This window comes from Coregonus clupeaformis, chromosome 18 (genome assembly GCF_020615455.1).
Source record: "Coregonus clupeaformis isolate EN_2021a chromosome 18, ASM2061545v1, whole genome shotgun sequence".
Taxonomy (NCBI): Eukaryota; Metazoa; Chordata; class Actinopteri; order Salmoniformes; family Salmonidae; genus Coregonus; species Coregonus clupeaformis.
Window position 1 is genome coordinate 40131461 of NC_059209.1, and position 16979 is coordinate 40148439.

The 16979-nt window shown below is 43.3% G+C and overlaps 1 protein-coding gene across 1 annotated transcript in view; it reads left to right on the forward strand.

Moving 5' to 3' along the window:
- The first annotated feature begins 359 nt into the window (after positions 1-359).
- The window catches only part of niban2b (niban apoptosis regulator 2b), a 53436-nt gene continuing 36816 nt past the window's right edge, over positions 360-16979 (forward strand). The window contains exon 1 of the mRNA XM_041897301.2: positions 360-670. Coding sequence (XP_041753235.2) covers positions 616-670 — 55 coding nt within the window. The 5' untranslated portion in view covers positions 360-615. The remainder of the gene's footprint in view (positions 671-16979) is intronic.

Sequence of the window (16979 nt, forward strand, 5' to 3'; positions counted from 1 at the left end):
GAAAATCGGTGAGGGAGGAGCGGCAATCTCAAATCGAACAGTAGCCTAACATGCACTACTGCTCGTCATGTCAACAAGGCAGCATCTCTTTCCCAAAAATATAGCCCTATGATTGCATTTTCAAACTTGTTTTCATTGGAAAGGCTGATATAGCCTTTTTATCAAAATAAATCACTTTTGCATGTGAAAACACAGAATCCTACCAATGATTTACATAATTGAATCCTACTCATTACTCCACATGCTTAACCTAGCCATCATGTCCGGGAGGCAGCCCTGTTCCAAAACGAATGCAATCAACGCTAACCCGGTTCACCCGAGGCATTAATCAAATCCCCTCATTGGCAGATGAACTCACATTGAGGGTGTGTCTCGCTTCCTCTCTCATGGCGAAATAATAGACGCCAGCCTGCTGCTCAGCTCAACTCTTCTCTTCCCCATGATTCTTTCACGCTCGCACTCCAATCACGTTATGTTGGCGGTTTAGGTACGGATGAGAAGGGGGCACCGGAGTTCAAAGTTGTTGCTGTATTCATTTGTTGGTAGATTTTTGTGTTATATTTGCCTTTGAAACGAACGGGAGAGTTGTCATTGTATTAAGTTGAATTTGTCGCTATGGGAGACGTGATTTCGAGCCACCTGGATGAGGGCAAGCGGGAGATCATTACAAGTGAGTGAGTGGGTTGGGATTTTGTCAATGTTTGCTTTTACCACAGCAACGCATCAGTGTGTGTAGGCGACGGATCATAAATGGGTAAACTGTGAAACTGAACAGTTGTCTTCATAGTCAATGTTGCTAGCAACTTAATGTAGCGCTGTTCTACAATGTAGCGCTGTTCTGAAGGGAAACACTGTAGTTCCCCGGGGTGGCCTCATGAAGAGCCAAAGGTAGCCTACACCAGGTTAGTCTCTGTCATCTAGGAAGTAATTCCATCTATTCAATTTCCAGTCCAGTTCCCACTATTTAGTGTTACCACATATAGCCTATTCATAGACCTTCACAGAACATTATTAGGCTAAAACAGGCATGGCTTAGGGAGGGGAAAGTTGTTACTTTTTCAAATCATATTTTTATTTTGTATTTGTCACATGCTTGGTAAACAACAGGTGTAGACTAACAGTGAAATGCTTACAGGTCCTTCCCAACAATGTAGAGAGAGGAAATAATAGAAAAGTAAAACATGTAATAATAGATACACAATGTGGTCCTCTGTAGCTCAATTGGTAGAGCATGGCGCTTGTAACGCCAGGCTAGTGGGTTCGATCCCCGGGACCACCCATATGTAAACATGTATGCACACATGACTAAGTCGCTTTGGATAAAAGCATCTGCTAAATGGCATATTATATTATTAACAATAACTTGGCTATATACAAGGTGTACCAGTACTGAGTCGATGTGCAGGGGTACAAAGTAATTGAGGTTGATATGTACATATAACTAGGGAAAAAAGTGACAGATAATAAACAGTAGCAGCAGCGTATTTGGTGAGTCAAAAATGTTAGTGCAAAAAGGGTCAATGCAGATAGTCCGGGTAGCTATTTGGTTAACTATTTAGCAGTCTTATGGCTTGGGGGTAGAAGCTGTTCAGGGTCATGTTGGTTCCAGACTTAGTGCGTCGGTACCGCTTGCCGTGTGGTAGCAGAGAGAACGGTCTATGACTTGGGTGGCTGGAGTCTTTGACAAATTTTAGTGCCTTCCTCTAACATCGCCTGGTAAAAGGTCCTGTATGGCAGGGAGCTCTGCCCCAGTGATGTACTGGGCTGTACGCACTACCCTCTGTAACGCCTTGTGGTCGGATGCCAAGCAGTTGCCATACCAAGCGGTGATGCAGCCAGTCAAGATGCTCTCAATGGTGCAGCTGTATAACTTTTTGCCAAATCTTTTCAGCCTTCTGAGGGGGAAGAGGCGTTGTCATGCCCTCTTCACGACTGTTGGTGTGTGTGTGTGGACCATGATGGTTCCTTATTGAGGTGGACACTGAGGAACTTGAAGCTCTCATCCTGCTCCAACTTTGTTTTTTGATTGTAAATTAATTGTTCTTTAGCTATGTGAATACCATAGGCCAGGCTGTGGCCATGATGAGCATCAGGACGGAGTTTTATCTGACTGTCTGATTAGGGTCTAGTGCAGCAGGCTGTATGACAGCTTCATGGATGAGCCTGTATTAATGTGTCCACAGACTGGCAGCTTCATGGATGAGCCTGTATTAATGTGTCCACAGACTGGCAGCTTCATGGATGAGCCTGTATACATGTGTCCACAGACTGGCAGCTTCATGGATGAGCCTGTATTAATGTGTCCACAGACTGGCAGCTTCATGGATGAGCCTGTATTAATGTGTCCACAGACTGGCAGCTTCATGGATGAGCCTGTATACATGTGTCCACAGACTGGCAGCTGAGAGGATGGGCCTTGATCATTGTGGAATAAGACTTGGGGATTTAGGAGGATGTGGTGGGCTACATGAGAGTGAATGCATGCTCCCGACATTGACATTCAGTATCAATGCTTAAATTAACACATCAACGCTTATGTTCTTCACTGAGTATCTAAAGCATCTTCACCCTAAGAAGAACCTCATTAGTTTCAGGCACTGAGCATTTTACTGTCCGGGATCCAAATCAGTTCCAGCATCCCAGTTTAATGGAGTCATACTTTTAATGTCTTGGCCAGCCAATCCAGAGACTCACGTAACAGAAGTGGAATTCCAGGAATGAATGAAAAAAGCATGTGTGACTTAAACTCTGACTGGGCCTTGGGAAACTCTTGGGCTGCATGCAGTACTGAGTGTCAAAGGCCTGAAGACTTAGGTATTCTTTCAATCTGCCCTGAAGAAGTGTTCATAATTATGTACCGACTGCCGAGACACGCCTGTTTACTTAAACAGCGTGCCAGAGAGAGTGAGAGAAATCAAAGACATCTATGTTCTGGATGTAGCCTAATCAAAGCAGCAATTCCCTTACAGATAAGGTGACTGATTTCATCATCAGATATCATTGTCATGAGAATAATTTCTTTCTGGTGTTCAACCATGCGTATGTCCTGTTTCATCTCTCCTCTCTGTCCCTCTCTCGCTCTCTTTCTGTCCCTCTCGCGCTCGCTCTCTGTCCCTCTCGCGCTCGCTCTCTGTCCCTCTCGCGCTCGCTCTCTGTCCCTCTCGCGCTCGCTCTCTGTGTGTCTCGCGCTCGCTCTCTGTGTGTCTCGCGCTCGCTCTCTGTGTGTCTCGCGCTCGCTCTCTGTGTGTCTCGCGCTCGCTCTCTGTGTGTCTCGCGCTCGCTCTCTGTGTGTCTCGCGCTCGCTCTCTGTGTGTCTCGCGCTCGCTCTCTGTGTGTCTCGCGCTCGCTCTCTGTGTGTCTCGCTCTCTGTGTGGCTCGCTCTCTGTGTGGCTCGCGCTCGCTCTCTGTGTGTCTCGCGCTCGCTCTCTGTGTGTCTCGCGCTCGCTCTCTGTGTGTCTCGCGCTCGCTCTCTGTGTGTCTCGCGCTCGCTCTCTGTGTGTCTCGCGCTCGCTCTCTGTGTGTCTCGCGCTCGCTCTCTGTGTGTCTCGCGCTCGCTCTCTGTGTGTCTCGCGCTCGCTCTCTGTGTGTCTCGCGCTCGCTCTCTGTGTGTCTCGCGCTCGCTCTCTGTGTGTCTCGCGCTCGCTCTCTGTGTGTCTCGCGCTCTCGCTCTCTCTGTGTGTCTCGCGCTCTCGCTCTCTCTGTGTGTCTCGCGCTCTCTCTGTGTGTCTCGCGCTCTCTCTGTGTGTCTCGCGCTCGCTCTCTCTGTGTGTCTCGCGCTCGCTCTCTCTGTGTGTCTCGCGCTCGCTCTCTCTGTGTGTCTCGCGCTCGCTCTCTCTGTGTGTCTCGCGCTCGCTCTCTCTGTGTGTCTCGCGCTCGCTCTCTCTGTGTGTCTCGCGCTCGCTCTCTCTGTGTGTCTCGCGCTCGCTCTCTCTGTGTGTCTCGCGCTCGCTCTCTCTGTGTGTCTCGCGCTCGCTCTCTGTGTGTCTCGCGCTCGCTCTCTCTGTGTGTCTCGCGCCGCTCTCTCTGTGTGTCTCGCGCTCGCTCTCTCTGTGTGTCTCGCTCGCTCTCTCTGTGTCTCGCGCTCGCTCTCTCTGTGTGTCTCGCGCTCGCTCTCTCTGTGTGTCTCGCGCTCGCTCTCTCTGTGTGTCTCGCGCTCGCTCTCTCTGTGTGTCTCGCGCTCGCTCTCTCTCTCTCTGTGTCTCGCGCTCTCTCTCTCTCTCTGTGTGTCTCGCGCTCTCTCTGTGTGTCTCGCGCTCTCTCTGTGTGTCTCGCGCTCTCTCTCTCTCTGTGTGTCTCGCGCTCTCTCTGTCTCTTTCTGTCAAATTCAAGCTGCTTTATTGGCATGAAAAACATTGCGTCAATATTGCCAAAGCAACAATGTATACAATATACATTGTAATAAAAGAAAGAATAACAAATAATAATATAAAATGGTAGTTATTATTAATAACAATAATAGTAATAATAATAAATAACAACAATAAAATGGTAACAGTCAATAGTAGAAATATAATAAATAGAAAAGGCTAAACACGGAAAATGAAACTATAACTAACTTAACTGTCATCCTCACCATTACATCAGTACTACAACTACCACCACCATCACTAAACTGCTATCATTACCATCACCCCTACTACCTGTACTACTACTACTACTACTACTAATAATAATAAAATAAAACAAATTATACTGTACATATTTGGCTGCAAGAGGAGCCGTTGCTCCTTCGCCCATGACTATTTATTATTTTTCCTCTGGGTTTAATAAGTTAAAATTTGGAATAAATGTAGTCATTTCTGTGAATAATGAATCTCTTCGTGAGGAATATGTATCACAGTAAAGGAGAAAGTGCATCTCTGTTTCTACCTCCCCTGTCGTGCAGTGACCACATACACGCTCCTCTTTGGGCAGCCATGTTTATTTTATGTCATGTCTGGCGGTTTCTATTGCCAATTGGTGGTCACTCAGCCTGTACTTGGTAAGGATTTGTCTCTGCTTCGTATCTCTGACAGAGTAGAGATAATCAGCCAATTCATATTCTCTGTTCAGAGCCAGATAGCAATTTAGTCGGCTTTGGGATTTTGTTTCGTTTTTCCAATGTTGTAAATATGAGTCCTTTGATTGGTTCATGATTTTGTTTATTTGAATTCTTTCTTTTGAAGCAGTGCTGGGTCAGCTTGGTTGGTTAGGTCCAACACCAGCTGACTGAGAAGGCTCATTTCTGGGTTCAGCTCTTGGGTTTGAAGTGCTTTAAATTGGAGACATGAATTTGGACTTGAATTTTAGGTGTAGCCAAAATTTTAATTTTCTTTTTTGTACTTTCATTACTACTGGAAAGTGGGCCAATTCTGCCCTACATGCATTAGTTGATGTATTTCTTTGGACTTGTATAATTTTCCGATAGAATTCTGCAAGTAGGGCTTCAATTGGATGTTTGTCCCACATTTTAAAGTCCAGTTTATTGAGTGGCCCCCAAACCTCACTTCCGTAAAGAGCTATAGGTAGGATTACGCTGTCAAATATTTTTGGGGTTGTGGGTTCGATTCCCACGGGGGGCCAGTATGAAAAAAAAAAATAATGTATGCACTCACTAACTGTAAGTCGCTCTGGATAAGAGCGTCTGCTAAATGACTAAAATGTAAATGTAAAATATTTTGGTCCAAATTCTAATTGGGATGTTGATTTTGAATAATTACATTTTTATTGCAGATAATGCTCTGCAGGCTTTTTCTTTGAGTGCATTCACTGCCATATTAAAGTTTCCCGATGCAGATATGGTCAGACCAAGGTATGAGTCATTTTTAGTGTGTTCAATTATGGTGTTCAGGGTGAATTTATATTTGTTTCTGACATCTGTTTTTTCTTCTTCTGGAAAACCATGATAAAAAAATAAAAAAATGTATTTACAGGCAGGGCCCAATTATGGCAATATTGCTCTAGAACAGGGGTGTCAAACTCATTTTAGCTCAGGGGCCACATGGAGGAAAATCTATTCCCAAGTGGGCCGGACCGGAAAAATCATGGTATATATAACTTAAAAACAACAACTTCAGATTGTTTTCTTTGTTTTAATACGATCAACATACAACATAAAGCTGGAGCCTGAGGACAGTGTGTCCAAAATAGTACAAGCATCACTATTAATCATAAAACACGTCAAGTTTATTTGAAAATTCTAAAGAAAAAGAACACACAAACACACAATGCCTCAGTGATTAACAGAACTGTTTCACAGATCTAGAAAAAGAACACACAAACACACAATGCCTCAGTGATTAACAGAACTGTTTCACAGATCACAGAACTATATCAGGGTGTCATTTCTCAGGCAGAAATGTAGATAAAAATAATGAAATCCTGTTCCCCAAACAAGTGCAAGAACCACAGAGTCAAGAATAGGTTAAATATACAAATAAAATAAAATCAATTAAAAACAATAGCACATCAACATAAAAACATATAAATCTGAAAGCGTTGCTCAAACACCCCCGTAACAGTCCCGTTATTTTATCTTTGAACCGCTTCATGTCTGCCACATGTTGGGTCGCGCACACATTTTTCAGACAGGGGAAGTGAGCTGCATCACCACGGGCAAGTTGCGTCTCCCACAATGACAGCTTCAACTTGAAAGAACGTATGCTGTCATAATACTGCGTGACAACTTTGTTGCGCCCTTGCAGCTGTTTGTTCAAGTTATTCAGGTGCTCTGTAACATCCACCATAAATGCAAGGTCCTGCATCCATTCTGCGGAATGAAATTCTAACACTGGTTTGCCCTTTTCTTCCATGAACTGTTCAATTTCTTCTCGTAAATCAAAGAAACGCCTCAGCACAGCACCTCGGCTTAACCATCTTACCTCAGTGTGGTATGGCAGGCCATAGATGTGGTCTTTCTCTCTGAGAAGGCTGTCAAACTGACGGTGATTCAGGCTTCTGGATCGGATGAAATTAACAGTTTGGATGACCACCTTCATGACGTTATCCATCTTTAATGACTTGCAACACAAAGCCTCCTGGTGTAAAATACAGTGAAAAGTCAAAAAATCACGTCCTCCATTTGCAGATTGCACTTTCTCTCTGAACTTTGTCACAACGCCTGCTTTTTTCCCGATCATTGAGGGCGCACCATCTGTAGCCAGGCTGACAGCGCGGGACCAGTCCACTCCGACCCTGTCCAGCGCGCCGACGAGTGCGGTAAAAATATCAGCTGCTGTAGTTGTATCTGTCATCGGCACCAACTCCACGAACTCCTCGGTGACGGTCAATGTGTCATCAACTCCGCGGATGAAAATGGCCAGTTGTGCAACATCTGTAATGTCCGTGCTTTCATCAATTGCAACCGAAAACGCAATAAATGACTTTACTTTTTGCTTCAACTGGCTGTCCAAATCCACTGAAAGATCGGAAATCCTGTCTGCAACTGTGTTTCTTGTCAGGCTGATGTTTGCAAAAGCCTGCCGCTTTTCAGGGCACACAATCTCCGCTGCCTTCATCATGCATGTTTTTACAAATTCACCCTCACTAAATGGTTTTGAAGCCACTGCGATTTCATTAGCAATGAGGTAGCTAGCTTTCACTGCAGCATCACTGATGTCTCGGCTGTGAGTAAACACAGACTGCTGTTTCTTCAGACCCGCCAACAGTTCATTCACCTTCTCTCATCTCCGCTGTCCTTGAAAGTTGTCATATTTTTTCGGCATGAAGACTCACATAGTGGCGACGAAGGTTATATTCTTTCAGCACTGCAACATGCTCTGAACACACCAAACATACAGCTTTCCCATTCAATTCCGTGATTAAATAGGATGACCATTTTTCTTGGAACACTCTGCACTCTGCGTCCACTTTTCTCTTTTTTGACAGAGACATATTGGGGCAATGAGGGTGCCAAAGCACATAATGTTAAAAGTAGAAGCCGTAATAAATATCGCGGGCAAAACAAAGTAGCTCATTGGCTGCACGTGCTTGACCTACTTGCTCTGCCCCGGTATAAACAGTTTGCTTGCTTAACACAATTGCTATTGCGCCCTCCAGTGGACGCAATTGGAACAGCAGTTTATTTTATTGAAAAATTGCAGCGCATTTTTATACTTTACAAAACTTTTTTTTTTTTTTTTATCATCTCGCGGGCCGGATTAAACCCGTTTGCGGGCCTGATCCGGCCCGCGGGCCGTACGTTTGACACCCCTGCTCTAGAATGTTAAGGTTCTGTTGAAGACCTTCTTTTGGTTGGTGATGGAAGAACCAAATTATCAGCATATAGCAGGTATTTTACCTCTGTCAAATAGTGTGAGTCCTGGGGCTGCAGAATGGTCCAACATGTCTGCTAATTCATTTATATAAATGTTGAAAAGATTTGGACTCAAACTGCAGCCTTGTCTCACACCTCAACGTTGCGAAAATAATTGTTATTTTGTTTTTTGTTTTTATTGCACACTTGTTTTCTGTGTACATGCATGTTATTAAGTCATACACCTTACCACTAAGCCCACTTTGGAACATTTTGAAGAATAGACCCTTCGTGCCAATTAGAATCAAATTCTTTTTTAAAGTCAATAAAGTAAGCAAAGATTGTGTTTATTAATTAGTGTGTGTAAGGTGTATATATGGTCAGTAGTGCGACGTTTGGGGAGAAGGCCAATTTGACATTTACTTATTAAACATTTTTCTTGATGAAAGGTCCTATAATGCTACAGAAAACCTTTCCCAAGTTGCTGTTTATGCATATTCCCCTGTAATTATTGGGGAGATGAGCCCCTGGTTCCAGATGTCAGGAAAGCAGCCAGAAGTTAGTACCATGTTGAACAATTTAAGTACAGCATTTTGCAACTTAGGTGTGCTGTTTTTCAGCATTTCATTTCTGATATTTAGACCACAAGCCGCCTTTGGTTTTATAGATTTGAGCTTTTCATTTAGTTCTTGTTGGGTTACTGGGTAATGTAGTGGATTTTGGTTGTTTTTAATTACTAATTCAAGCATGTTAAATTTTTCTTGAATTTCTAATTGGTTATGTTGTAAGTATTTTTGTGGGATGTTTTTGTATAAATTATCAAAATAAGTTTTCCAAATTCCTTCATCTTGAATGGCTAATTCTTGTCTTTGTCATGCTTAATTGTTCCACATGTCCCAGAATTGATTTTGGTCAATTACGTTTTCAATTTCACCAAGAGTCTTATTGGTATAATTCAATTTATTGTGTTTCAGTGTATGTTTATAATGTTTCAGAGTTTCAAAGTATTCATAGCATAGCTCTGGGTTGTTTTGCTGCTTATGTTTTTTTTAGGTGTTTTCTCATTGTTTAACATTCATTGTCAAACCATTTTTCAGGAACTTTTTGTTTCTGATGTTGAATTTCTTTGGTTTTCTCAAATGTGCTTTTGATGCTGCTTTTTTGAATATGCAATTGATGTTTTGAGTAGCCGAATTGACACATTTACATTTACATTTACGTCATTTAGCAGACGCTCTTATCCAGAGCGACTTACAAATTGGACACATTCTTTATTGTTTTGGTATTGTGAGTTATTGAAGACCTGTATAGAGTTCATCATTTCAATGAATTTCTCTGCACTGTTTGGAGCCCATCTGTACGATTAATTCATGTTGTAGAGTTTATTGGGCTGTTTTTTTGAATGAGTATTGCTGGTTAATTTCTTCAGAAACACGTTGATCTGACTGTGATCTGACAATGGTGTCTGTGGTCTGACAGTGAATGCACTAATGGAGGAAGGGTCGATGTCAGTGATGGCATAATCGACTACACTTGTCCCAAGAGCTGAGCAGTAAGTACACTGACCTAAAGAGTCCCCTCTGATTCTACCATTAAGCATGTACAGGCCTAAGGCTCGACAGAGATGCACTAACTCCTTCCCGTTTTTTTTCAGTATTTGGTCAGGACTGTTTCTATTATTTAAAATAGGGCTACTGTACAAGGAGGGGTGTCCAAATATGTGGTGGTTACCTCCCGCATCAGTGTAGTCAGACTCAGAACCTGTTCTCGCATTGAAATCTCCACAAAGCAGCACTTAACCCTCTGCCTGAAATTGAAGGATTTCTGTATGGAGATTGTCAAACAACTGATCATCATAATATGATGAATCGGAAGGAGGAGCATAAGCTGCACATATGTATACATCTTTTTAAGTTTTAGCCAAATGTGGTTAGTACCTTTTTTTCAGTTCATTCAGTGCTAAGTCTTGCTTATGCCAGCATATGTGGGAATTCCTGTTGGAAAAGCATTCCAGGTGAAGCTGGTTGAGAGAATGCCAAGAGCGTGCAAAGCTGTCAAGGCAAATGGTGGATATTCAAAGAATCTCAAATCTCAAATATATGTTTATGTTAAACACTTTTTTGGTTACTACATGATTCCATATGTGTTATTTCATAGTTTTGATGTCTTCACTATTATTCTACAATGTAGAACATAGTAAAAATAAAGAAACCCTTGAATGAGTAGGTGTTCTAAAACTTTTGACCGGTAGTGTATACACATTACATAATAATAATAATAATAATAATAATTCCAGTGCCAATAAAATAAAGAATAGTTGCAATCTGCAACCCCTGTGTGTGTGTGTGTGTGTGTGTGAATGAAAGGGTCTATCTATCCCAGTAGTCTCCATATTAGATGCAGTAGTTGGAGCACCTCTCCAATCTCTGATAGTTCTAGGTGTGTTTTGCCAGATGTTACCTCAGCATATGTAGGCTGATGATCTGAATGATACATGGTGTGGACTGCATCATGTGGTGCACTTCTCTGAAGGACAGTGTTCTGCCGACCCTAGAGTAGTGGTCAGTGCTGTGCTGTGATGGGCCAGGTCTAGTGGTGTTGTGATGGGCCGGGTCTGGTAGTGCTGTCCTGAGGCGGGTCTGGTAAATCTGTGCTGTGTTGGGCCCGGTCTTGTAGAGCTGTGCTGTAATAAGCCGTGTCTGGCTCTTCTCTCCTGGGGATGGTGGGGGTACTGTTGTTTCAGAAGGTGGAGCGGGGGGCCTCTGCTGCTGGGGTGATGGGTGTGTGTCCCTGCCAAGGGTTGCATCCTTACGATCCTTAGCAAAAGTTCTGACACTGTCCTGATCAAGATGTACATTGTCGTGTAAGTGTTCACATGTCAGAGGGGGATGGTGAGCCGTTCTGACATCGAGCAGTGAGGCACAGTCCACAGTGATCTGTCTTTTCTTGGTAGGAGGGTGGACACAACTACAGTGAGGGGGGGAAAAAAGTATTTGATCCCCTACTGATTTTGTACGTTTGCCCACTGACAGACATGATCAGTCTATAATTTTAATGGTAGGTTTATTTGAACAGTGAGAGACAGAATAACAACAAAAAATCCAGAAAAACGCATGTCAAAAATGTTATAAACTTATTTGCATTTTAATGAGGGGGAAAAAAGTATTTGACCCCTCTGCAAAACATGACTTAGTACTTGGTGGCAAAACCCTTGTTGGCAATCACAGAGGTCAGACGTTTCTTTTAGTTGGCCACCAGGTTTGCACACATCTCAGGAGGGATTTTGTCCCACTCCTCTTTGCAGATCTTCTCCAAGTCATTAAGGTTTCGAGGCTGACGTTTGGCAACTCGAACCTTCAGCTCCCTCCACAGATTTTCTATGGGATTAAGGTCTGGAGACTGGCTAGGCCAGTCCAAGACCTTAATGTGCTTCTTCTTGAGCCACAACATTGTTGCCTTGGCTGTGTGTTTTGGGTCATTGTCATGCTGGAATACCCATCCACGACCCATTTTCAATGCCCTGGCTGAGGGAAGGAGGTTCTCACCCAAGATTTGACGGTACATGGCCCCGTCCATCGTCCCTTTGATGCGGTGAAGTTGTCCTGTCCCCTTAGCAGAAAAACACCCCCAAAGCATAATGTTTCCACCTCCATGTTTGATGGTGGGGATGGTGTTCTTGGGGTCATAGGCAGCATTCCTCCTCCTCCAAACACGGCGAGTTGAGTTGATGCCAAAGAGCTCGATTTTGGTCTCATCTGACCACAACACTTTCACCCAGTTCTCCTCTGAATCATTCAGATGTTCATTGGCAAACTTCAGACGGGCATGTATATGTGCTTTCTTGAGCAGGGGGACCTTGCAGGCGCTGCAGGATTTCAGTCCTTCACGGCGTAGTGTGTTACCAATTGTTTTCTTGGTGACTATGGTCCCAGCTGCCTTGAGATCATTGACAAGATCCTCCCGTGTAATTCTGGGCTGATTCCTCACCGTTCTCATGATCATTGCAATTCCACGAGGTGAAATGTTGCATGGAGCCCCAGGCCGAGGGAGATTGACAGTTCTTTTGTTTCTTCCATTTGCGAATAATCGCACCAACTGTTGTCACCTTCTCACCAAGCTGCTTGGTGATTGTCTTGTAGCCCATTCCAGCCTTGTGTAGGTCTACAATCTTGTCCCTGACATCCTTGGAGAGCTCTTTGGTCTTGGCCATGGTGGAGAGTTTGGAATCTGATTGCTTCTGTGGACAGGTGTCTTTTATACAGGTAACAAGCTGAGATTAGGAGCCCTCCCTTTAAGAGTGTGCTCCTAATCTCAGCTCGTTACCTGCATAAAAGACACTTGGGAGCCAGAAATCTTTCTGATTGAGAGGGGGTTAAATACTTATTTCCCTCATTAAAATGCAAATCAATTTCTAACATTTCTGACATGCATTTTTCTGGATTTCTTTGTTGTTCTGTCTCTCACTGTTCAAATAAACCTACCATTCAAATTATAGACTGATCATTTCTTTGTCAGTGGGCAAATGTACGTAATCAGCAGGTGATCAAATACTTTATTCCCTCACTGTATATTGGTTGTTGGGAATATAGCCTGTGCCCGTTCTGCCACTCTTCTCACTGCCCCAGATACATTTTCACCTTTGGCACGAAGGTTGTTTGTTCCAGTGTGGATGATGATGTTGTCAATCCTGGTCTGACTGAGTAGCTGCATTGCACTCTGCTCTGCTCTCCTCTCTGTCTGTGTCTGTCTCTCTCCAGTAACTTCTCAAATGAGGTCACCACTAACCATTCCTTTCCTGTTTTAGATTGGTTTCACTTTGTTTAGTTGGTGGCATGTTCAAGAGTATGTCCTTGTAAATAACTATAGGGACTAGCTGAGTGGAGAGACGTGCTCTGGTGTTAGTTGCAGGGGCTTGTGACTCACACGTCAGTCGGTGTGGGCTGGAATAACGGAAATGCTTATGTAGAATATTTCCTTGTGGCAGAGAGGCAGGGTTGTTGTAGGGTTTCACTGTGAGGAGTGGTGGGCTGCTAACAGGGTGGTTTTGTGTGGCCTGGTTGGGCGGGGCACTCTCTCACATACACACACCCTTTGGAGGACAGAGGCCTGTTTGAAAGAACAGGTAACAGAAACACCCATGGGTTAGCTAGTATCACACACACACACTACTCTCACTGGCATGGCCCAGCACATCTAGGCTAATCCCATTAAGGCCCATTTACCCTGTTTATGCCATTACACACACATTAAAACACACTCCCCCCTCTGCTTTGATAGCAGCAGAGCAGGGTGTACCAGTCAGTCTATGGGACTATCCCATTGGAACGTGTTTCTAAAGCTCTGGTGACAGAGAAAGATGGTATTGTATTTGAATGCAACATTTCCCCACAGCTATAGCAGTAGACTTTTTCAACATGCACTTCACTAAAGAAGTTAGTCGATTTTTATGTAAAGCTGTGGTTGTTAAAAATTGGTCTTGTCAAAAGTAGTGCGCTCTATAGGGAATAGGGTGGAATTTTGAGCCCTCCTTCTCCAGTGAGTTATTGGAACAGGACAGGATGGGACCCTGAAACACTTCTGTTACCCAGACTCGGCACTGCTGAGGCCCCCAAGACGATTATCCTAGGCTGGGACATGACAGCCCACCAAATGAACTGCGTAACACAGCATCAGCTAGACTCACAGTAACACAGCTTAGCCCTATTCGGACGGTATACGTTTTAATGGAGGAGCTCAGGTTATGTAATTATGTGCACGAGCACAAATCACCACATCTGTAATTATAGTCCGACTCTGCCATGTCAGTAATTTTTTCTTGGCAGGAAGGTTGTTATCCCAGCCCTAAAAACCTACTGTTTTTCAGCAAACTCCAAGGTCCTCTGTTAATACTTATCCCATGCAAATCGTCATCCCTGTGTTTTGAGGGATATTAGAGTTTAACAGGTGCTGCACCCAGTTTGGGTAAGAACATGGGAACAAATTGATGATTAAAACAAAGTGCTATCCACATAGCCTACAGATTAATGATCTGTTTTGTCATATATCAAATTTCCTAGTGCCATACTTCTCTTTTTAAAAGATGAAGTGGACGTTATTGTGCCAATTAAGTGATAAATTGCCAAATATGTCAGGTAATTAAATGTCTGCATAGGTTCCAGTTCATGGTTCTTATTGATATGTATTATTATTTGGACTTTCTCCAAACTGAAGGTCATTAGGCCAATATTAGACTTTACCTAGACATCATAAATATCTTCACGCCTAGAAGAGCCTCCAGGCTTCCATCAAAATGATCAATTGTTAAAGACTTACAGGGGCAGTTTGGTAAAACTAATTCCGTCTGAATTGTCCACTGGAAAAACAGACATGCTGGGGTAATAATTACATAACCGACGTTCTATAGTAATACTAGTCCCATGCGAATAGGGCTTTGGATATTCGCCTGTCTCTTTTGAGCTCTTCTATCAGTTTTTCTCCATCTAAGTGGATGCCAGGGAAAATAAAGAAGGGATATATGGTGAAATGTAATTACCTAATGACCGCCAGTGTTACTGCTTGACAGAGGTGTAGAGATCAACCTTATAGTATACTATACACACTCACAATTTTGAACTGGACTGCCTAACTAACACATGAAAGACTGTAACCCCCATCGCAACTTCCCATAGTAGCCAGGCTGTACACAATGCACAGAAGGATGGATTCTCTTCAGTCTGTGCACTAAAGCATATTGTATCTGATTTAATTATGTGATTTAATTACGGCACTCTTGATTTGCTCCACTTCAATTGGTCTTTTGCGCCTCCTAATTTGATTATTCGACAGTCCTGTATAATGCCGTTACAGAACTATGTACTAGCCCTCTATACATCAAAAGCATCACAGCAATGGAATGTATGCAGACACCTGAATGTCACTGTTTTAGCTCGAGCCCATATACTCAGTATATACAATAGAACGTAGAAGACGATACATTTAGAAGTAATCCTTTTTCAATAGCTCTACCATCTACATCAGTGAGTACACCCAAGGATCTCCTGCAGTGCTTTTGGTAGACAGTGAATAAACTGGGTCTATGACTAATCATCTCCTGGGGTTGCGTCTCAGTATAGTGCATTACTTTTGACCAGAGCCCATGGAAAAAAAAGTATGTAATATTACATCGCAATATTATTTTTGGACAATATATTAGCTATGTTTCTGTTGTTGATAGGTAGCGTTTATCTAGTGCTAGTTGGCTGTACCTCTGCCAAAACTCCACTATTTTCCATCCTATAGCCTGTTCTCCATCTTCTTTTTAAATAGTCAGCCAACATGTTTTCAGCACTTTTATTTCCATGACAGCTCAAGACTAATTTTCTCATGCGCTCTCTTGTCTCTTCAGCAGGAATATAGTGAGCAATATGTTTGGAACATCAAATCGCAAAAAATATAGAATCAGAGAATTGCGATACATATCGTATCGGCACCTAATTATCGCGATAATATCGTATTGTGAGGTCCCTGGCAATTCCCATCCCTATTATATAGTGCACTACTTTTGACCAGAGCCCATGGTAAAAAGTAGTGTACTATAAAGGCTATAGGGTGCCTTTTTAGGACGCAGACCTGGATAGTGTCTTTGCCCGTTCAGCTCATCTTGTTCTTCCACTTCTTCCCTCTGTTCTTGAGAGCTGTTGCCGTCTTCCCCCACATGGCCCCTCATGCCCAGTCAGCACCTTCTTCCTTCCCTCCCTTCCTCACCACTCTGACCGTGGGGGAGACACTCCATCAGCCCACAGTCCTCACTACATAAAGAAAGAACCCTCGCCCATCCTCGCACTGCAGAGAGAACACACAAACTCATCTGAACATCACATTTCTCCCACTCATGCTCCAGACCTCTAGGACACAGTGGGGTTGGAGATTGAGACCTGTCTTGTCAACTCTGAGGCCCACAATACTGTATGCTAGTTTTCACACAACATGTGGTTGGGAAGTTGATTTTCCATTTTTGATTCTGCTGAAGTTTGGGAACAGCATCAACAGACACAAGGTCTGAGAGTTTGCTACTTCGTCAGGAAAGTTCTCAGTTGAACCAGACGTTCCTTCACAGAAGAGTTGCAGGGAAGTTTATTCAAGTGTAGCCTAGAAGGCGGTTGAGACCAGTTGAACAAGGACTGTATTATCTGCCAGCTCAGCTCCTTCATACTGTCTACTAGGCATAATGGACTGAGGTGAAAACATATTTTTCTTTGCTCAAGAGGTCCATTGGTTCCTGTCACCATGTGATCATGTCTCACTTCAAAACAGAGTAACTCAAAGGACAGTGTTGAGAGTATGTCAACTGTGTCATGCGCCAAACCAACCACTCGCACCTCATTGTGAATCTCTGTAGTGTTATGAAGTCTGCCAAAGGCATACAGAGTGCTCTTTGTGTTACCTTGGTACCATCATGATAGTCAGGAAATCAGACGAACAGACAGGCAGTCTTTATCCCATCAGGATAGCTATTCTAATGTCATGTTTGAGAAGAGTGGCATGTCTGTGTGACTCAATCAAGTGACGCACATGTCCAAACGCTTATCTTGTGGTTTGTACTCCTCAGGCCTGTCACAAGCTCTCAAAAGTGACTCTTTTCCACACCCCCAACATAGGAAGAATTGGATTGTCAAACAGAGAGTGAAGGGTTTGCTCAGCCAACTTGATTCTCCTAAAAACTCTGTTACACATTGTATTTGTCTGCTGTAGACTACATTGAGTCCCA